Source organism: Dendrobates tinctorius, unplaced genomic scaffold (genome assembly GCF_039654945.1).
Source record: "Dendrobates tinctorius isolate UK_male_01 unplaced genomic scaffold, ASM3965494v1 ptg000019l, whole genome shotgun sequence".
Classification (NCBI taxonomy): Eukaryota; Metazoa; Chordata; class Amphibia; order Anura; family Dendrobatidae; genus Dendrobates; species Dendrobates tinctorius.
This window is the reverse complement of record NW_027361687.1, coordinates 27735263-27758877: the sequence shown is the minus strand read 5'-3', so window position 1 is coordinate 27758877 and position 23615 is coordinate 27735263. Positions and strand designations below refer to the sequence as shown.

Below are 23615 nucleotides of genomic sequence, written 5' to 3'. Positions count from 1 at the left end.
TCTCTGCCCGGCGTGCCCGCCCCTTGCTTGTAGCGCCGCCTCCTAGTGCACAGCGGCGCCTGCGATCGGCGCACCCTATCTTTAGCATAGGGTGCGCAGATCGTGCGCTAGTTGCGCTTTGACCTGCGCTGCGCACTTTTGACGGTGCGCCGTGCGCGCCAAAATCCGAAAAGTTTGATTTTGGCGCGCACGGCGCACCGTCAAAAGTGCGCAGCGCAGGTCAAAGCGCAACTAGCGCACGGCCTGCGCACGATCTGCGCACCCTATGCTAAAGATAGGGTGCGCCGATCGCAGGCGCCGCTGTCCGCTAGGAGGCGGCGCTACAAGCAAGGGGCGGGCACGCCGGGCAGAGAGCCGGCTCGGGGGCGGAGCTACCCCCGGCCGTGCGTGCGCTTAAAAAGCGCTAATATGAAACCAGCCTTAGCACCACATTTGTAAAAGCCCTTCACCGTTAACCAGTTTTCTTTAGGCTTGTGATGTGTTAGTGAAAACATGCTGGGGGATAATATACTCCCTAAAGACGGTGCTTTTCTTGACACCACATTAATTCCTGATGATAAAAAATTTTAACCAATTCATTATCCTGGTGCAGAATGGGTAGAAACTTGTGAACAATATTTTTTATAGATGTGAATTGCGGGCTATACTGGAAACATATATAGGGTTTTTTTCCCATAGTTATTGCCTTTTTTTTCCCTTCTGTGCTTGATGCCAGCAAGTCATTTCAATCTTTGGTTTGCACTATTTTTTGTGCTCTAGTTAGGGTCCATTTTGGATAATTGCGATTTGTCAATTTATTGGTAACATGTGAAAATTCCTCTTGCAAGGATTCCTCTGAGCTGCAATTACGTTTAACTCTGGTGTATTCACCAACAGGGACTGACCTGATTGTATGTTTTGAATGACTGCTCCTTGCATGTAGCACCGTGTTCCCACTGTATGGTTTATGGTGCGTTTTGGTATGAATGACCGCACCATCTGTGCCACTCAAACACAAATCCAGAAATGCAATATTGTTAGAACTGTAGTTATACGTGAATTTGATATTATAGTTATTAGAATTAATATATTTTATGAAATCTGGTATGGCAGAAATATCTCCACCCCAAATAATGAGGGTATCATCGATATATCTACCATACCAGATTAATTGCTTTGAAAAAGGGTTGGCAGTGGAATATATATATTCCATTTCCCAGAATGACATTACAAGATTTGCAAGGGAGGGTGAGAATTTAGCTCCCATTGCAACTCCTCTAAGTTGCAAAAAAAATTCTCCATTGAACGTGAAGAAATTATGTGACATAAGAAATGCAACTACTTGTAGAATGTAATTTTGCAGCTCAGATGAAAAATTGCTGTATTTGACAAAATGGAATTGTAATGCTCGTATGGCTATATCATGGAAAATGCACGTGTATAATTAAATAACATCACAAGTTAGCCAACTATATTTGGATGACCAAGTGTTTTTGGAGAATGCCCCCAAAACCTGTTTGGAGTCCCTGATGTATCCCGGGGTGCGCTGCACTAAAGGATGTAACAGCGAATCTACCCACTGACATAAATGCTCATTATTTGAGCCAATGCCCGATACTATTGGGCGCAAAGGTGGAATACCCTCAGATTTATGGATTTTGGGGACCCCATGTATTATTGGCAAAATGGGATTTTTTACCTCCAAGTATTCTGCTTGACTAGCTGTTAAAATCCCCAAACTGGAACCTTCCTTTATTAGAGCACTACTTATTTCCTTAAATCTTATTGACGGGTTATGCGGTAGTTTTTTATAGATGGTACTTAGTCTGATAATAATTCCATCATTTTTTGAAAATAATCAGTGGCATTCAATACCACTACCACTCCTCCCTTGTCTGACATTTTAATGACTAAATCAGCATTATTTTTCAAATCCTGCAGGATTTTGTGCTGATAATTTGAAAAATTTTTGTTGTTGTTTGATTTATCTTTGGATTTCATTTGATCATATAAATGGAGCAAATCCCTCTCTACCATATCCTGAAATTGTTCCATGCAACTAGATCTCGTTTGGGTAAAAATACGGATTTTTTGTCTCAAAAGCATGTGTCTGTTCACATTGATCATTGCTGGAAAGGGAATGTTCATCTAGATCCTGCAGAGTAACCAGTGCTAACTGTTCCTCAAAATTCATGTCCACAAACTCATTGTTAGCATCTGAGGGGTGACTAGATAGAGGGACACAATCTGAATTATCAATGTCAAAAAAATGTTTTTTAACTGTCAAATTGCGAATAAATTTATTAACGTCCATAATGGTGGAAAACAGATCAAAATCTCGATCAGGGACAAAATTGAGACCCAATGATAATATTTGGGTTTGTTCTTTGGTTAGAATAATGGAAGATAAATTGAGGACATTATTGCAGCTTTTTATTGGTGCCAATATTTTTTTCTACGAGTTGTAATTCCTTGTGTTCCTCCGGTGTTTTCTGCCTCCACACCTCTGACGTTTTTTGAATAATGAAGATTACGTCTGGACGCACCTGGAGTGATCTCATTAGACGAAACATCAGATATGCTTGAAAAATTGTCAGAAGAATCCAACTCTGATGAAGTGAAGGAAACATGAGATCTTGGAATTCTGGTGGAGTTTCTGTGCTTATTGTGAACATGGCTTTGCTTCAAGATAGATTTTGGGGTTCTATTTAGACCCTTCCATTTTCCCCATTCATACACCATATTGGTAGAATAGTCATTCAAGTCTCTTGTGAACTTTTTTTTCTTTCTATCCATAATTTCATCTTCCAATGTTGACACCTTTTTGTTCACAGCAGTCACTGAAGAGTCAAATTGTGGTAATGTTTTGTATTCCACCATTGAAATGTTCAATAGACTCAATTCCTCTTGTATTTCCTTCAATTTCTGATCTTCATATTTTATTATTAATTTCATTAAATTTGCCGAACAATTGCTCAATATAGCATTCCATTCATTTTTAAACTCATCTGAGTAAACAGTAGTAGGCAGTTTTTTTTATACGTAAACCTCTTGGTATCATGTCCTTTGCAATATAGTTATTTAAGGTGGCATGATCCCACCAGATTTTAGTTTCCAATATAAGCAGCTTTTCAAATTTGTTGAGACTCTTGTCTAGGTCTGCCACCCCCTGATTAGATGGATCAGAGAACACCTGTGCAACCTTTCTGGATCGGTCTCTAGCAACATCCAACTCGGAGAAAAAAATATTGGCACCAATAAAAAGCTGCAATAATGTCCTCAATTTATCTTCAACTATCCTAACCAAAGAACAAACCCAAATATTATCATTGGGTCTCAATTTTGTCCCTGATCGAGATTTTGATCTGTTTTCCACCATTATGGACGTTAATAAATTTATTCGCAATTTGACAGTTAAAAAACATTTTTTTGACATTGATAATTCAGATTGTGTCCCTCTATCTAGTCACCCCTCAGATGCTAACAATGAGTCTGTGGACATGAATTTTGAGGAACAGTTAGCACTGGTTACTCTGCAGGATCTAGATGAACATTCCCTTTCCAGCAATGATCAATGTGAACAGACACATGCTTTTGAGACAAAAAATCCGTATTTTTACCCAAACGAGATCTAGTTGCATGGAACAATTTCAGGATATGGTAGAGAGGGATTTGCTCCATTTATATGATCAAATGAAATCCAAAGATAAATCAAACAACAACAAAAATTTTTCAAATTATCAGCACAAAATCCTGCAGGATTTGAAAAATAATGCTGATTTAGGCTGGTTTCACATTTGCGTTTTTTTTTCGCTGTATTTTAGCGCTAAATAGCGCATGCGTTTTTTCCCCTATACTTTGCATGGGATGCGCTTATGTGCGCATACACATGCGTTTGTACGCGTTTTACCGCGCATGCGTTTTTTTGCGGTATGCGCTCGGGCGCACAAAATGCAACCTGTTGCATTTTTTGAGCGTCCGACTTGCCTCAAAAAAACGCATGCGCGCGCAATGCGTTTTTTTTACAGCAAGACACCCATTATAAGTCTATGGTGAGCATATGTGCGCATTGGCATGCTTATGTACGCGTTTTTTTGCACATGCGTTTTTTTTTTTACCATTAGTTTAGACAATGGAATTTAGGGGTTTGGGTTAGAGTTAGGGTTAGTTAAGGGGGTTTAGGGTTAGGGTTAGGATCAGGGTATGGTTTGGTTAAGGGTTAGGGTCAGGGTTAGGGTCAGTTAGGGTTTAGGGTTTGGGTTAAGTATGGTTTGGTTAAGGGTTAGGGTTAGGGTCAGGGTTAGTAAAGTCATGGTTTGGGTTAGTGTGAGGGGCCACCTAATGTTGGAAAAAACGCAAACGCGGTAAAAACGCACTAAAAACGCATACAAACGCATAAAAACGCTGCGTTTTTTTCATGCATGCTCATAAAAATGCTTGAAAAAAAACGCAGCAGTTGTATGCTTTTGTATGCGTTTTTTCAATGCGTTTTTTTGCGGGAAAAACGCGCTGCAAAAAAAAGCAAGTGTGAAACTAGCCTTAGTCATTAAAATGTCAGACAAGGGAGGAGTGGTAGTGGTATTGAATGCCACTGATTATTTTCAAAAAATGATGGAATTATTATCAGACTTAGGCCGGTTTCACATTAGCGCTTTTTAAGCGCACGCATGGCCGGGGGTAGCTCCGCCCCCGAGCCGGCTCTCTGCCCGGCGTGCCCGCCCCTTGCTTGTAGCGCCGCCTCCTAGCGGACAGCGGCGCCTGCGATCGGCGCACCCTATCTTTAGCATAGGGTGCGCAGATCGTGCGCTAGTTGCGCTTTGACCTGCGCTGCGCACTATTGACGGTGCGCCGTGCGCGCCAAAATCCGAAAAGTTCGATTTTGGCGCGCACGGCGCACCGTCAAAAGTGCGCAGCGCTGGTCAAAGCGCAACTAGCGCACGGCCTGCGCACGATCTGCGCACCCTATGCTAAAGATAGGGTGCGCCGATCGCAGGCGCCGCTGTCCGCTAGGAGGCGGCGCTACAAGCAAGGGGCGGGCACGCCGGGCAGAGAGCCGGCTCGGGGGCGGAGCTACCCCCGGCCGTGCGTGCGCTTAAAAAGCGCTAATGTGAAACCGGCCTAAGTACCATCTATAAAAAACTACCGCATAACCCGTCAATAAGATTTAAGGAAATAAGTAGTGCTCTAATAAAGGAAAGTTCCAGTTTGGGGATTTTAACAGCTAGTCAAGCAGAATACTTGGAGGTAAAAAATCCCATTTTGCCAATAATACATGGGGTCCCCAAAATCCATAAATCTGAGGGTATTCCACCTTTGCGCCCAATAGTATCGGGCATTGGCTCAAATAATGAGCATTTATGTCAGTGGGTAGATTCGCTGTTACATCCTTTAGTGCAGCGCACCCCGGGATACATCAGGGACTCCAAACAGGTTTTGGGGGCATTCTCCAAAAAAACTTGGTCATCCAAATATAGTTGGCTAACTTGTGATGTTATTTCATTATACACGTGCATTTTCCATGATATAGCCATACGAGCATTACAATTCCATTTTGTCAAATACAGCAATTTTTCATCTGAGCTGCAAAATTACATTCTACAAGTAGTTGCATTTCTTATGTCACATAATTTCTTCACGTTCAATGGAGAATTTTTTTTGCAACTTAGAGGAGTTGCAATGGGAGCTAAATTCTCACCCTCCCTTGCAAATCTTGTAATGTCATTCTGGGAAATGGAATATATATATTCCACTGCCAACCCTTTTTCAAAGCAATTAATCTGGTATGGTAGATATATCGATGATACCCTCATTATTTGGGGTGGAGATATTTCTGCCATACCAGATTTCATAAAATATATTAATTCTAATAACTATAATATCAAATTCACGTATAACTACAGTTCTAACAATATTGCATTTCTGGATTTGTGTTTGAGTGGCACAGATGGTGCGGTCATTCATACCAAAACGCACCATAAACCATACAGTGGGAACACGGTGCTACATGCAAGGAGCAGTCATTCAAAACATACAATCAGGTCAGTCCCTGTTGGTGAATACACCAGAGTTAAACGTAATTGCAGCTCAGAGGAATCCTTGCAAGAGGAATTTGCACATGTTACCAATAAATTGACAAATCGCAATTATCCAAAATGGACCCTAACTAGAGCACAAAAAATAGTGCAAACCAAAGATTGAAATGACTTGCTGGCATCAAGCACAGAAGGGAAAAAAAAGGCAATAACTATGGGAAAAAAACCCTATATATGTTTCCAGTATAGCCCGCAATTCACATCTATAAAAAATATTGTTCACAAGTTTCTACCCATTCTGCACCAGGATAATGAATTGGTTAAAATTTTTTATCATCAGGAATTAATGTGGTGTCAAGAAAAGCACCGTCTTTAGGGAGTATATTATCCCCCAGCATGTTTTCACTAACACATCACAAGCCTAAAGAAAACTGGTTAACGGTGAAGGGCTTTTACAAATGTGGTGCTAACATTTGTAAAATATGCAAATATGCCCAAATTTCTCAGGAATTCACTAATAATGATCATACTTCATGTTTTAAAATAAAAAATTATATCAATTGCAATTCTAGCAACATAGTGAATAAAATTAATTGTGAACAATGTGATTTATCCTATGTTGGTTGCACCTCGAGGCAGCTAAAAATAAGAATAAGGGAACATTTAAATGATATTAGCAATACAAATAATTTTATACGGAATGTCTCAGCAGTTTCCAAACATTTTATTGATTGCCATGTCCGCAATACATCACACCTTAAAGTTCAGGGAATAGAAAAAGTAAACCTGTCATCCCGTGGGGGAGACATCAGGCGATGTCTCCTTACTCGGGAAGCATTTTGGATATACCATTTTTAAATACTAGACATCCAAACGGTTTCAATAAAAGACATGATCTATTGTTGCACTATTGTTGAATTTCCCCTTTTTTTTTTTTTTTTCTCAAAAGAGGAAAAAAAACTTTTTTTTTTTTTTTTCTCTCTATGTCGCTTTTGTATTTAATTACATGTGTCCAATTGGATTGGCTCATGTGATCATGTGATTTTTATATGATGTTTTATTCGTTAAGCTACATAATATGTCTAATCTAAGGCAAATTTCAAACATGGCTTTGACAAAGACCGTCTGGTCGAAACGCGTAGCCTGTCATCTCTGTTGTGGTGAGGTTATATGGAGAGTCTTCACCATTGTATGTTTTAATGGTTTTTCATTAAAGAAGATTTTAATAGCAGCTGGAGCAGAACTTTCCTTCTATGGTCTATGACGTTGGTCCGCACGGAGCTCCGAGTTTCTGCGCTTGATCTCTGGTGAGCTGGCTATTTCTTTCTATTTGGTCCTATTGAGTGACTGACAAAACTAATTGCTGTAGGACCACCCCGTGGTCTGTAAGCCCAAAATAGGCAGATGTTGAGATCGATAAATAATAAACCATGCAGAATTTATGCCCATAAAACCATACATGAATCTGCTCAGCCCATGAAGCCTGCAGGATAAAATACACTTTCCATGCAACGGGTTTTCCTTTAGCCATCGTTAGGAATGAACTTTTGTGAACTGAAGCATGAAACATAAAAATACAAATAAAATATGAATAAAAAATTAAATTGTTATTTATGATATTAGTTGATTAAAGTGGACTTGTCATTGTGGAAAAGTAGAGTGAAAGGTGTGTAGAGTGAACAGAGGACACTCGATCCTTCAACAGGATGCACAACCTTCCAATCATCTGACAGTGTTGCATTGGGGACTAGTCATGGTTTCGCCGGGGCTAGTGTGCTCACTCCGAGTGTTGACGTCCCGTCCAGAATGGGAAAAGGCAGCTTCCTATTGGCTGTCCTGAGTGACGGCAGGAGTCAGTCTGCCATCTGAGGTCATTAGGATCTACTAAGCATGTGTGTCCATTAAACTGGGCAACATTAGGTGGATGTTCCAAAAGGGAATGAAGATAATAAGAGAGAGCACTATAATAAGTAAGTACCAGCAATACTTAGAAATCCACAATGATCTCTAAAAACTGAGTAGGGGAGTTGCTAATGATTTCCTGCCATTAAAGTCTGCAAGAATAGTGCAATCTTCAGTCCTTGAACACCAGAGCCACAACAAGAGGTCGTACAGTGTTAGAGGAAAATATGGACCATGTGTACATCTGTTAAGTTACTACTGGGAATTACAACGGGATCTGAGATGTGCCTGTCACACCGAGTGCAGAGGAGGTGCAGAACATGGGCGCACAATGACATGTCCGCTTAAAACCAAGTTAATCAGGCTGCAGGGATGACGAGCGCAGGACACAATAATGGCTGACGGAGTTTACGCCACAACCCTTCCAAGTTAGTGTAAGTAAAGTAAACCGACCCGAGTTATGGACGTGGTTCTTACTATCGTTCTTCGCTGCTTCTTTGGCTTCCCCACATCAAACTCATCATCATCCAGGTCCTGCAGTAAGCGAGCAACAGAAGACAATGACCATAAAGACATGAAATAAGGAAGCACATTCACATTACGCGGTCCGATTTGGGAGTTTGCAAAATAGGATCTATGAAGAATGGATCGTATTCCCTCCCCACCCACCTTTGCTCCCATAGACTTGAATGGCTGAGTTTGATCAAGTCATGCACAAATGAATCAAAATTGAACATGAGGTCGTTTTCCTAAGGCTATGTGCACAAGGTGTCTACGATCTTTTTCCTGAAGTGGGTTTGTTATCTCTTTGCGATGGCTCTACCACCAGGGTGTTTTTTCTGCACTCTGAAATGTGGACGTGATTGAAGGGATTGTCCACTACGACAACCCATTCTTAAACTAAATGTTCAGCCCCGAGAAAATATTAAATCCTATACTCGCCTCTCGTTCCCGCGGTGTCGGCAGTCACTCTCCCCGGGGCTGTGATGCGGTGTGACCAGGCTGCAGCTGACCCCTGACTTCCTCTTCATGTTCAGTTTGTCCAAAGGGGTAGACAGCGATGCCACCACTGCTTGGGCAACCGGCATCACGTCATTCCACCACATCACAGCCCCGGGACCGCGAGTGCAGTCACCGAGGGAACAAGAGGGGAGTATAAGCTTTATTATTTTATCGAGACAGAACATTTAGTTTAAGAGGGGACAACCCTTTCCAGCCCTAGAAGGAAAACTCTGGGGAAACCGGAGGGTACTGTGTTATTCCTAAGTGGGTGAAGCATGATGACCTTTTTTTATCTTTGTGCAAAGTATCATCAAGTCCTGGGGTTAGGGTGGAAAGGTTGTACTAAAATGGTCTTTAACAGGACCTCTACCAGGTCAAAAGTGACCAGTTTTTGTTTATTATTTTATTGGCGCTTCTCCCAGAGTACTCCGTTTTTGTTTTTTCCAAATCCTGCCATACGGTTCCAGCCTTTTAGTTTAATGCTGATTTTGAAAGGCGTGGCTCACAGGGTAATAATGCAGTGTAGCCTAAAGACACTCCCCGGAGGATCCTGTGAGCCATGCCTCTTGCTAAGAGGAAAAACTAGCGCCAAATAAAAGGCCCACATCTCTGGAACACAATGGTGGGTTTTTCAAAAGAGAAAAAAATGTTAAAACACTCATGGGAGCAACACAGTTGAGAGTGTCTTACACGGCCAAGATCTACCTCTAAAAGCTGCGGGTGGAGTAGAGCTCGGCCCACTACTATTAAACACTTAAATGCCTTTCAACACCCATCTCCTCCACCCTCCGTGAAGTGAGCACATGATGCCTACAGATTGCTATGACAGCCTGTGATCTGCTGAAGTTAGAGGCTATGCATTTTACTGTATACAGCGATAGTAAAGTATTGCTAGATATAGCATAAGTCATCCGGTTCAAATAACGGGACTAAAAATTTAAAAATAAAAAATAAAAATTGAAATCACTCCCTTTCTCCTCTATTAAAAAAATAAATATATTAATTAAAAATACACGCATCATCGCTGTCAAAATATAAAAGTAATCGATAAACACTCTAAAAAGATAATAAAAATAACCGCCAAAGTTGTGGGTTTTTTTGGTCCCTGCAATGCCGCAAAAAAAAAAACAAAAAAAAAAAAAAAACAATAATTAGCAATAAAAATGTCATTCCATCCCAAAATGGCATCAATAAAAACGTTTGTTTGCCCTGAAAAAAGAACTAACAGTCCCAAAGCATAGATTGTCAGTAAAATCAAAAACATTATGGGTCTTGGAAAATTGCAACACAATCAAGTTTTTTCTTTTTGATTGACGTGACAACAGTGCTGCAGACAATAAAAGACACCCGAGGAGGGTTTAAATGCATCAGGGGTTTTCTGAAAGCAGAATCCACTTAAACCCTTACAGATTTGGAGGTAGCTATATAGATCATAATCACATAAATTACCTTATTTTTCGCTTTGTAAGACGTACTTTTTTTTACCCCAAATTTGGGGGGGGGGGGGGAATGGGAGTGCGTCTTACAAAGCCAATATACCAGTTTCCGCTTACCCATACCGTAGCTGCAGACTGGGATGAGGGGGTGTGCGCTGCCGTCGCGCTGCTGCTGCCCGCCGCCGCTGCCTGAGATGTCCGCTGCTGCTGCCCAGGGTGTTCGCGTCCGCTACCGCCACTGCTCGGGATGTCCGTCGCTGCGGGAGGGGGGGCTCTGCCGACATTTCGTGAAAGGCCAGAGCCGCCCCGGCAGCTCTGTGGTTTCCTCCTGTGCAAGCGCAGACGAAAATCTCGGGACATGAGATTTCAGTGCTCAGATCTCATCCTCATCTCCATGCTGAGATCTCCATCTGCGCATGCGTCGGCAGCCATTTTACTGGAGTCCACACGCACAGGCTGAAACTGCGGAACTTCCAGGGGGCTCTGGTCTTTCAAGAAATGTCGACAGAGCCCCCTGCAGCGGCGTATATCCCGGGCAGCGGCGGCAGGCAGCAGCAGCCGAAATCCCAAGCAGTGGCGGCCTCGGACACTCTGGGCAGCGGCGGGCAGCAGCAGCAGAGACCCCGGGCAGCAGCGCCAGATACCCCTGGCAGCAAAAGCAGCAGAGACCCCTGGCAGCAAAAGCAGCAGAAACCCCTGGCAGCAACAGCAGCAGAGACCCCTGGCAGCAACAGCAGCAGAGACCCCTGGCAGCAACAGCAGCAGAGACCCCTGGCAGCAACAGCAGCAGAGACCCCTGGCAGCAACAGCAGCAGAGACCCCGGGCAGCAAAAGCAGCAGAGACCCCGGGCAGCAGTGCCTCTGGGGACACCTGCAGCATCGGACACCCGCAGCGGCGCACTGCACATTGGACAGCACCTCATCTCACCCTGCAGCAGCACTCCTCTCCTGCCTCCTCCAGCAGCGACCATGGGACCCCGCTTCACCCCAGCCACCACCCCCGGTAAGCAATAAGTTGATGCATGGATTATAAAAAGCACCACCATTTTATTAAAAAAAATAAATAAATTTCTTTTTTTTCTCCTAAAAATTTGGGGTGCGTGTTATAATCTGGAGCGTCTTATAAAGCGAAGAATACGGTATATGCATGTAAGAAGATGAACAATTATACTGCATGCATGTCTGACTCCACAATTTCCAGCGCCAATTATTTCTTAGTGACTATTGAAAATGTAATTTCACATTCATTAAATATTTTTATGATCTTATTTATACAATGACTTGCGAAAGTATTTGTCACTTTGCCATTTTTTCACGTTTTGTTGCCTCACGACCTGGAATTTCGTTCTTGTTTTTTGAGGGTTTACATCAGTCCATGTAAAGAACATGCCTTCCTTTTATTGCAAATTAAACAAATATAACAAATCAACTGAAAACTTCAGTGTGCATAACTATTCACCCCCAGAGTCAGTACTTTGTAGAGCCTCCTTTTGTGACAATTACAGCTGCAAGTCACTTTGGATAAGTCTCTTTGAGCTTCCACATCTTGCCACTGGGATTTTTGCCCATTCCTTAAGGCAAAACTGCTCCAGCTGCTTCAGGTTAGATGGTTTCCTCTGGTAAACAGCAATCTTCAAGTCTGATCACAGATTCTCAATTGCATTAAGGTCTGGGCTGTGACTAGGTCACTCCAAAACATTTACATGTTTCCCCTAAAACCACTTGTGTTGTTTTAGAAGTATGTTTTGGGTCATTGCCTTGTAGGAAGGTGAACCAGTCCCAAATCACTGACAGACTGAAATAAGTTTTGCTCAAGAATATCCCTGTATTTTGCAACATCCATCTTCCCCTTGACTAGGAGTAGTTTGCCTGTCCCTGCTTACAAAAAACATCCCCATAGTATGATACTGCCACCACCATGTTTCACTATGAGGATGGTGTTCTTGGGGTGATGAGCTGTGTTGGTTTGGAGGCAGACATAGTGATTACCTTGGGGACAAAAAGTTCAATTTTGGTCTCATCTGAACACAGCACCTACCGCCACACATTTGGAGAGTCTCCCACCTCTTTTTGCAAACTCAAAACAAGCCTTACAATTTGTGTAAGTAAAGGTTTTTTTTCTGGCCATCTCTATGGAGTGTAGGGCTTATTGATACTCCAGTCTCTGCTTGGGAGCTCTGTAAATCCTTCAAGGTTACCTTTGGTCTCTGTGCTGCCTCTCTGATTAATGCCCTCCTTGCCCAGGATGAAAGTTTTGGTGGCGGCCCTCTCTTGGAAGGTTTGCTGTGGTACCATGTTCTTTCCATTTGATGATAATGGATTTCATGAGCTCTGGGGAATCATTACAGATTGTGATTTTCTTTTAGAACCCAACCCTGATTTGTACTTCTCAACAACTTTGTCTGTAACTTGTTTGGAGATCTCCTTGGTCTTCATGGTGTTCGGCGGTCTCTTTGGTCTTTATGGTGTTTGGAGATCTCCTTGCTCTTCTTGGTGCTGTTTGGAGATCTTAGTCTTCATGGTGTTTGGTTATTGGTGCCTCTTGTTAATGGTATTGCAGCCTCTGTGGCCTTTCAGAAAAGGTAAAGCGTATACAATGACAGACATGTGACACTTAGATTGCAGACAGGGAGAACGTCCTGTCACTAAGCATGGGACTTATGGAGGGAATTGCTTGCACCAGAAATGTTATGGGCTTCATAGCAAAAAGGGGTTAATACATATGCACATGCCAATTTTTAGTTATTTGATCCCATAAATTTAAATGTATGCCTATATTTTTCCCACCTCACCAACTATTAAGAGCTGATGTCTCTCACACAAATCGGAATACAAAAATACTAAAACACCAATTGTTATGTAATGTAACAAAATGGGTAAAAAGCCAAGGGGGGGGCGTGGCCTGGGCACCTAACAGGGAAGAAGCACTTCACTTGGGCTCCTGCTTTTAGAACACGAAACTTCCTCTTTAAACTTTACAATTTGCTGCAAAACATCCTGACTTGGTTCCCCTGCTACCCTGGAAGATACCTGTAGGATTCAGCACACCTAGGTGGCCGGCGAGGGGCAAGCCAGGTTCCCTGGCTATCACCCCGGGTTCTGGACACAGACCTGGGCTGGGAGAATAACTCCAGGAGGGCTTCAAGCAGAACACTGAGATCGGAACTATACCCGTGGGACTGCTCCTAGCACGCACAGAGAAACAGTGGAGGTAAGGCCTTCTTATAGCACCTCCACATAGTCAGGGTGCAGCCCTGGGTCTTACCTTCAGTGCTGTCCCAGTTCAGACACGGGAGAGATAGTGTCCCTGAGGAGAAGGAGGCATCTCCAAGTGACAAAGTGGTTGTGCTCCAGAGGTGCAACGGCGGCGATTGCGCCCCCCTCGGGACCCCGGGGCTCCATGTGGGCGACGCCATTTTGCAAGCTCTGATAGCTGAAGAAGAAGGGAGCGGGAAACTGGGCTGCAGTTGCCTTAAAAAAAAAAAAAAAAAAAAAAAAAAAAAAAAAAAGCAGGAAAGGCTCTCTTTTTGCCTTATACTCTACTGCCATCTAGTGGTCATCGAAATAATAGCCTGTTGTAAAGAAATTACTACGAGAAAGAGCCATGGAGGAGATATACACCCCTGTATAATGTCTGCGTAGAGGGGAGACTTGCCTTTCCGCCCAGATGGAGGACATAAGTGGACAGCTATAATTTTAACGGTTTTACATCAATAAATAATATTGAAAGGAGATATAATACATTGCACGGACTAGGGGACGACCTGGCGGGGCTGAGGAGGAGACGAGGTTCAAGCTGGTCATACAGATTAAGAAGGGGGCAGCCGTTTATGACCCCTTTGGACAAGTTTCTTACTAAGAGAGACTGTGTTGCGAGTGACCCCATGCCACCAAAGTCACAACGACAATCAATCCATAAAGGCACTCAAGCGTAAAATAAAACTACGTGGTCGGGCCCAGTGGGTATGGACCTGGACTCTACGCCCTCACTGTCTGCTCTGGTGTCACAGCAGGAGGACGGGGGGGGGGGGGGGGTCGCGTGACTCCCCATCAGAGACTGAGTCGGGAGAGATGGAACACCATTTTGACCACAGAGGATTGAAGAAGTATCTGGATCTCCTCCCTACCAAAGAGGACTTCAAATCCCTGATCTCAGAAGTAAAAGAAACCTGTAAGTCAGAGATTAACTCAATCCGCCAAGATGTTGGGCTACTAGCAGACAGAGTGGACTCAATGGAAAGGGATCACGATGCTACTAGACAGTACATCATCAAACTACAAAAGAACGTGACTTCTTATGCTCAGGCTCTGAGTGAAACTAACAAACATCTGGAAGACCTGGACAACAGAGGACGCCGTAATAATATCCGAGTGAGAGGCGTCCCTGAGGCCACGGGTAATGAGGATGTCCATGCCATACTTGAAACCATATTCAACACTGTACTGGAGTGCCCCACAACTCAAAGGATAAAATTGGACAGAGCACATAGAGCATTACGCCCCAGGGGGCCGCAAAATCAGTCTCGTGACATTATTTGCTGTGTCCATGACTTCCAATTAAAAGAGTCTATTATGGCTAAAGCCCGTGCTTTGGAGAGAATTGAATATCAAGGGACTCGGATCCAATTATTTCCTGATTTATCTTGGATCACCCTACAGAAAAGGAGACATCTGCAGCCACTACTTGCATCCTTAAAAGATAAGGGCATCCGATATCGCTGGGGGTTCCCGTTTGCCCTCATAGCCTCAAAAGATGGTCGTACGGTAGTGCTTCGATCTATTCGGGACCTCCCAGCCTTCTGCACTGACCTGGGGGTTCCTCCGCCCTCCCTGGTGGACTGGGAATTGGAGATGCCGTCCAGTCCACTCCGTCCGGTTTGGCAACAGGTGGACTCTAGGGGGGGATCTCCCTCATCACGACCTAAGGCACGACCGGCTCCGACCTGAGATAACAATTTTTCATATTTTTTCTTCCTTCTGGGAACTGGAGCCCTGTGTTTGAATCTCTGGTTTCAAGCTGGAGTCCCCCCTTGGGGGGCAGTTGGTGGGGGATCTTGTGCCCTCCCCAGTTTATTATAGGGACTTTGGTTGGTTCTTTCTTTCATAAGTAGCTGTTCACTTTTTTCTTTTTCTTTTATGATAATATATCTGGTTAAGACTCCTCACACTATTTGCATTGGCTTGCTGCTAGGGCGGTGAGAATTGAACACTCCCCTCTCTTAAATGTTTAGAATCTAGCTTTTGACACTGACTGTGATAGCAGTGTGTCCATAGCTACAGACCCCCTTTTAAGGGTTAGAGTTACCCTGGTTCCTCCTACGGAAGAGTTGGTAAAGGAGGTCAGGGTTTAGATATTGGTAAAGTTTTACGTTATGCCAATCTTTTTTTCTCTGACCCTGGCCGGAGAGGACGGTAGCGGAGAAGGCTTTCGCCTGTGGCTTCACTCCTCTCTGGTAATATTTGTGACATGTAAATGTTGTGATCTATGTGTTGTGTGTATTGTAAATGTCTTCTCCCATTCCTTATGTGTCTACCCTGATTGTGGTGAGGGAATCTTCTGTACCTCTTTGAGAGCCATCCATCGTGGGCCATCAGGCAATTTTGAGATGGGCAATACCCGGTTGGTCTCTGTATGTAATGCTAATTTTGCTTTCTGCTACTACAACCTAAAATATGGTTAAAATTTTAACACTAAATGTTAAGGGTTTAAACGCAAACATTAAGAGACGAATGGCGCTTGGTGAGATGCGGACCCAGCGAGCTGATGTGGTTTTCTTACAGGAAACACACCTGAATCTCAATGGGAACTGCAATTTCGCTAAACACCTTTATCCCACAATTTTCTTAGCCTCCCAGGAAAGGAAAAAAGCCGGTGTGGCGATTTTGATATCAAGGACCTGTCCCATCCAAGTTACTACCTCCCTGGCAGACCCACAGGGTAGGTACCTTATCCTACAAGGGTCATATAAGGAAGTTCCAATTATTCTGTGTAACATCTACGCCCCTAATACCTCCCAGGTCCTCTTTTTGAACCGGGTACTCCTCAAATTAACACGCCTCCCCTCCTCAGCGTGGATTGTGGGTGGAGATTTTAACACTATTTTCTCTGACTCATTGGACAGGTTGACCATTAACAATCAATTGTCGAGCCCGTCTCAACGTAAATTGACAGCTGCCTTTCGAAGACTGATCCGCAGGTTTGCCTTATTTGATCTATGGCGAGTTAAACATCCCTCAGAAAAAACCTTTACCTTCTACTCCCCCCCTCATGACACACACACCAGGATCGATTTTTTCTTTGGCAACATTCAGACCCTTAGATTGACGAGCAATGTGGATATTGGTGCAATAACGTGGTCAGACCACGCGCCAATGACTCTCACCCTAAACCAGACAATCCCACGTACAAGAGTCTGCCACTGGAGGCTCAATGAGTCCCTCCTCAAGAGGGCTCCCTACAGAGACAAACTGGAAGCCGGATTGATGGAATACTTCGAGAACAATGAGGGGTCAGTGCCTAATTTTTCTACTGTCTGGGAAGCCCATAAGGCCGTCTTTAGAGGGCAATGCATAGCATTAAGCTCTCGTATAAAAAAAGATAGATTATATCAGAGAGATCAGCTCCTCAAAAGTCTCAGAGACTTAGAGAATAGGATGACCCTTAACCCAACAATACGTACCCTTAGAGGTATAGTAAAGACTCGTGCCCAACTGAGGGACTTAGCGGTCAATACAACAGAAAAATTACTACTTTATAGCAAGCATAAATATTATGACAAAGGAAATAAACCTCACTCCCTTTTAGCCCGCCAACTTAGAGAGGATAGGGGGAACTCATCCGTTTATGCCTTGAGAGATTCGGGAGGGAATATGTTCTATGATCCCACTAAAGTCGCAAACATCTTTCAGGATTATTTGTCAAGATTGTATTCTTTGCCTAGCACTCTTCCTACAGACCCAGGAAAACAGAGGGACCTAATCCACTCCTTTCTTGAGCAGTGTAAGCTGCCTACTCTTACTAAGAACACTGTAAATACACTGAATAAAGAAATCACGGGTGAAGAGGTAGGAGAGGTGCTTAAATTACTTCCTAATGGAAAATCACCGGGTCCAGACGGCCTGACATACTTCTACTACAAGGCGTTTGCGGTTCGACTCACCCCCTATTTAGTTAAATTATTTAATAGCTTCCTCACGGGCTCCCCTATACCCGCAAGTATGCTACATTCTTACATTACGCTTATACCCAAACTGGGGAAGGATGCTATGGAATGTGCCAATTATAGGCCCATAGCACTCCTTAATGCTGATATGAAAATCTTTACTAAACTACTGGCTCTACGTCTTTCAGCGCTACTCCCTCACCTAATACACAAAGACCAGGTGGGTTTTGTACCATGTAGACAGGGAGGAGACAATACCAGGAAGATCATTGACTTAGTAGAGGTTGTTAATAAGACAGAGAGTGAAGCACTACTTCTTAGTTTGGATGCGGAGAAGGCATTTGACCGACTGGGGTGGCCATTCATGTTCGAAACGTTACATCATTTTGGAATTTCGGGTGCATTTATTACTGCCCTGAAAAGTCTATATTCATGCCCCTCAGCTTCGGTCAGGCTTCCTTATGCCACATCTCAACCCTTTCAAATACACAACGGCACCCGTCAGGGATGCCCTTTGTCCCCCCTTCTTTTTGTCTTGTGTATTGAACCATTGGCTGCTGCTATTCGCAATGACCCTAATATACGTGGAGTAATGGTACGAGATAAGGAGTTTAAGCTATCTCTATATGCGGATGATGTCCTATTGATTTTGTCCCAACCACATATCACCCTCCCGAATTTGCATTCCTTATTGCTACAATTTGGAAGGCTGTCGGGGTATAAGGTCAACCAGAACAAAACGGAAGCTCTGCCTCTTAATATTCCACAGGTGCGGGTTTCCTCATTACAGGAAAACTACAACTATAAATGGAAAAATATATCCTTGACATACCTGGGGATACAATTAACATCTAAGTATAAGCTATTATACCAGCAGAACTATCCTAGTTTATTTACTGAGATAAAAAAGCTCCTGCTCAATTGGAACAGGCTCCCGTTGTCTCTGTTTGGCAGAATCTCTGCAGTCAAAATGTCTGTTCTGCCAAAGCTACTTTACCTATTTGAGACCCTTCCGGTGTGTGTGTGCCATACAAAGAGTTGCGCAACATTCAGTCTAGTATACTTCAATTTGTTTGGGCCCACAAGAGACATAGAATCAAGAAAACCACTTTATTTGACAGTAAACTGAGAGGAGGCTTGGGGGTCCCAGATATTACTAGGTACTACTGGGCAGTACACTTACGTCACATCCCTGCATGGTCTAATCGCTGTGCCTTCTCTAGATGGATGGAAATAGAGAAGTTATGGCTTGCCCCAATACACCCCAACTCCTACCTCTGGGGCACCTCATCTAACAAGCTTGATCCACATACCCTGGGCCCTATAGCCTTCACTAAGAGGATATGGGACTGTTGTGTCAAAAAGTTTCCACTTAAATCCGAACGTTCTCCCTTGACTTCTTTTCTTTTTAATCCCAGAATGCCAGACGGTATGCAGGGTATAGCGACTAAAACATGGTTTGACAGGAAACTCTTTTGCTTTGCTGACATAGTAGACGCAAGTTCCAGAGTCCTTCTCCCCTACGCCAACATATCTGCTAAATTCAATCTCCCTGGCAATTTCCAGTATCGGTATTTACAAGTAAGGCACCTGATGCATTCCCTTTTTGCCTCCTTAGAAGTCTCCATCCCTACACTATTTGAAAGATTATGCAGAGCTGGGGTTTCTACTAAAGGCCTCATCTCAGATATATATCGTATTTTAGTTGCCCCATGCCCAGAAGACAAGCCAAATCACACCTATATGAGGAAATGGGAAGATTTCCTTGGTGAGACCATTCCCTTGTGTACGTGGAAACGGATCTGGGATACTGCCTCAAAGACATCTTCATGCTATGTTTATAAGGAAAATCAGTATAAATTAATTATGTATTGGTATCACACCCCATCACTACTACATAAACTAAACCCAACTATACCTGACAATTGTTGGAGGTGTGGAGCTACAGGAGGAGACATACCGCACATATTCTGGGTATGCCCCAATATCCAGGGTTTCTGGAGGCTGGTGCAATCTCTTATTTATAAAGTAACTAACCTTCGGGTTCCCCTGGATCCTAAATTCTACATATTAAATATACCACTTGTTCAGCTGGGGAAGAGAGTGAAGCGGTTACTGTTGCATATGACCACAGCCGCCAGGTGTCTAATTGCCTGTAACTGGAGGTTAGCCCACCCACCCTCACTTGCCGATCTCCATTCTCGGATCCAAGATGTGAGAAGGATGGAGTATCTATCTGCCTTGTCAAATGACACGGTAGATCTTTTTGAAAGTGTTTGGTCACTATGGGACACTTATTGGGCCAATAAAGAATAACAGTGAAGTTTGGCCTTGATGGAAGCCTGAAATATTCACCTTCCCCGCTCCTCCCCCCCCCTCCTTATATTTCCCTGTCTAGTATTGTATTGTTCGTCTTGTCATATTCCCTGTTTTCATTGTATTAGTGGATATTAAGATATGTATACTGATTTCTGGTTTACAGTTATTGCTAACAAGCTTGTGAGACATATCTATACATTCATGTACTTTTTCTGTATCTGTTTAAAAATGTTAATAAAATACACAGTTAAAAAAAAAAAAAAAAAAAAAACAAGGGGGTGAACACTTTCGCAAGCCACTGTATTTGCTCAATGGCATATTTTCATTCATTGTAAAGATCCCATTTCTGGATATACCACTCACTGCCCACATTGCAGGGTTTGACTGAAGTACCCGCCCGTGATTTCAGTGTGACACACGCAGGTGTACTGTTGTACCCTACTTGGCTCTATCGCTCACCATTATTCATCCTGGTGGGTGTGTATACCTCCCTGATCTCATTATGAGCGCCCTCTGGTGGCTAGTCATTCAATGCATCAGAATGGTAGACGAAAGAGAAAGGATCTGGCTTCCTGAACACTTTGCCCTTTCTTCCCTTAGCGTATGCGTCTGACAACGAAGTATAGACAGAGCCTTAAATCAGCTTCTTGATTGACGCTCTTTACCCTGCGCCGAAGTGTATGCAGGGAATATGGCTCCCGCTGGCAATGTTCCATATCAATCTTGTAAGTTTCCCATACCTGGCCTTGCACGGCATCATCACTTGCTTCTTGCTCTGAAGAAAAACTTTCATACTCCTCTTCAGAATAATTATCTGCAAAAAAAAAAAAAATGCCATCAATTGAGTAATGAAGAAAATCTCATTTTTTTATTACGGAATATATATATTTTTTATTATTAAAGGAGGATTTTCCAGGTTTCAGGAAACCTCTGTTTCCTGACTGCAGTATTGTTTTTTTTCAAACAAACTAAAACGCGCCTTACTCACCCTACGTGGGTCCAGCATTGAGTCTCCGCTGTTGCTCCTGGGGTGCGTTTTGTCTGCAATGCAAAGTTGTCTGATCGTAGTCTGGTGGACTAGATTGACTGCAGGGCTTTCGATGTAATATCAGAGCAGCAGACACCAGGAGCAGTGGTGGAGACTGACTGATTTAAGCCGGGGAAGGGGAGTAAAGCTCAGTTTTTAAAACAAACTGCAGCAGGGTAATGGGTTTCCGACATTGGGAAACCCAATTGGGGACTGAGTGACATGTCCGAGTCTGATCCTACACACAGAGGCGGTCACCCTGCTCATGGACACACCTGTGGACTTTATCTTCTGGCTGCTGTTCATGGCACTATCTTCATGATCAATTGGCTGACTGGAGAGGGAGAAGATCCAGATCTCCGCTACCTTGGCAGATGCTTCCTTCATGTTGCTAAATAGGCTCAACACTTGACTTCCTTCAGATGGATGCTGCATGACCTGATGTACAGAAAAGAATGAAATAAAGAAATCACAATATGTATACGTTCAGGCTGATGTATAGGTCCCACGCTTCCCATGGAGGCTCCCATGTGTCCTATGGTATCTGGCACCAAGTATCTAAGCAGCAGATCCTGGAAGTTATAAAGTGGGATCTCCGTGAAGTCTTGCAATCACGGGCACACACCTCCTGGTCAGTGGCATGAATGGTACATGTTATGGCAGCAGATTTCTGCCTGTCAGCTGGCAAAACCTCTTTAACAGTGTACTTACTCTCTCCAACACTATGAGCGTGTCCCAATCCCAAGCTCCAAAAACTTACAACGAGCAGACCCATAGGCTTCTATTCACTGGATAAAGGTGAAAAAAACAAACTGTATAGGAAAGTGGAACAGAGTGGACTGAGTGTGTGGGTTGATTGACAGTTTAGATGCTTGTCCCACATTTTCCATACACAGGAGCTGGACAAGCAGCACTTTCTTATCTTTAAGAGAGCCACTGTCACACATCTCTTTCAGAGTTTTATATTTTAGAGAGAAAAAAAAAAGGACAACCATCCGAAATCTGATATGCCTCATCCTTCTGACCCCTACGTATGACGATAGGTTGTCGGCTGTACCCCTAGATATGAGCCGATTCGGGCATCATTGGTCTAATGTGTACGTTCTGCAGATGAGGAGCGGGCTACCTGGCTAGTGGGTACACTATGTCGGAACTGATGAAGCAACCAACGTAACAATCTGAGCAGAAATTAACTGTGCGGATAAAAATATTATATATATTTATTTAAAGTACACCACATACCTCAGCCATGTTAATGCATCCAATAGCCAGAGTTTTGTAACCCAGGATCGTTCGATTCTTGTACCTTTTCCTCCTTTGGAGCATTATTTGCAGCTTGTTTCCTTCCCTTTTCAAAAAGTGAGGGTACTAAAAGAGCAAAAGGAGAAAATGTATTGCCTCGCTGGTCAAGAATGCTTTCACTGTGTAAAATGACAGGATGATGTGCTGGCGAGGACAATAAATGTGCTGCTGAGAAGAATGTACTGCTGAAAACAATAATGTGTTGCCAAGAACAATAACCTTTTCAGCAAACCCAAAAATCATGGGATAAGGATCAGAAATGACCATCGGGCAATCACTCCCCTGATGAAAGGTAGAATAAAGGGGTTTTCACAACTTCAACAGGCCCCTGCCTCCAGCTTGTTGGGGAGCGGCGCGCTCCTTCCGCTGGCCCAAACAGTGCGTTCTCTGATGCTGCATGCAGAGGTAGCTTTTTATCTGCAGCATCAAAGGCACGCAGGGGGTCAGAGGTTGGACAGGATCAAGGGCTTCAGAACAGCGCTTACAAAACACTATAGAAAAGAGCTTGTAAATGCTGCGCTCCTTGCCTAGGAGACTGGTCACCGCTGATAGACGGCAGAGGAGGCCGGTTATCTAGATAATGAGCAGCAAGTAATTCACTTAAAAATCTCTCCATTCTTGGGAACAGACAGGATTTTTAATTATAAGTAACCTGTAAAGGTGCTGGTTTTTAGAAGCAGTTTGCAATTTTAACAACTTATGATTGATGCAAATAACCAAGGCGGGGCGGCACAACATACGGCCCAAAAAGTTTAGTGCAGAAATGCCGGCTCCCTTCTTTCTACATTCAAATTAATTTTCATTGTTCAGACACCAATACATTTGGACCCCTGAGCACTGGGACCGGGGCAGAGCGCTGCTCGCCATCCCCCGTCCCACACTGCTACTGTTGCCGGCGTGTAAAGGTGGCAAGGATGCAGCCGGCATTGGTAAGCGCTCCATGATGAAGCCGAAGATTAAATGTGCTAGTTTAGATGAGGGGGCCAGGGGAGGTGAAGGAATAGTGTTAAGCCCCCATCACACACAGCGATCTCGCTAGTGAGATCGCTGCTGAGTCACAAGTTTTGTGACGCAACAGCGATCTCACCAGCGAGATCGCTGTGTGTGACACACTTATCAGCGATCGGCCCCCCGGCCGGGTATCGCTGATCGTGCTCGAATGGCCTGGACATTTTTTTGATCGTTGGTCTCCTGCTTGCCAGCACGCATCGCTGCGTGTGGCAGGCGGGAGACCAGCGAGCTGGTATCCAAGGTAAACAGCGGGTTTCTAAGCGCCACGCGGCGCTTAGAAACCCTATGTTTACCTTGGTTACCAGCTCCCTGCACTAGCGCGCTGGTATCTTAACGTACACTGCGGGTAACTAAGCGACGTGCGTCGCTTGTTACCCGCGTGTCACTGTCCTGATCGCTGCTGAGATCTGCCTGTTTGGCAGCTCACCAGCGATCATGTAGC

At 43.8% G+C, this 23615-nt stretch overlaps 1 protein-coding gene across 5 annotated transcripts in view; it reads right to left on the bottom strand.

Annotated features, from left to right (window-relative positions):
• The window catches only part of PACS2 (phosphofurin acidic cluster sorting protein 2), a 183534-nt gene that overhangs the window by 80006 nt on the left and 79913 nt on the right, over positions 1-23615 (bottom strand). For 3 of the 5 annotated variants that reach the window (XM_073566764.1, XM_073566767.1, XM_073566765.1), the window contains exons 4-7: positions 22103-22228; positions 21136-21298; positions 20574-20647; positions 8367-8447 (exon numbers count right to left, since the gene is read on the bottom strand). In XM_073566764.1, the coding sequence (XP_073422865.1) occupies positions 8367-8447; positions 20574-20647; positions 21136-21298; positions 22103-22228 (444 nt within the window). The remainder of the gene's footprint in view (positions 1-8366; positions 8448-20573; positions 20648-21135; positions 21299-22102; positions 22229-23615) is intronic. The other 2 variants (XM_073566766.1, XM_073566768.1) reach the window with 1 other exon arrangement.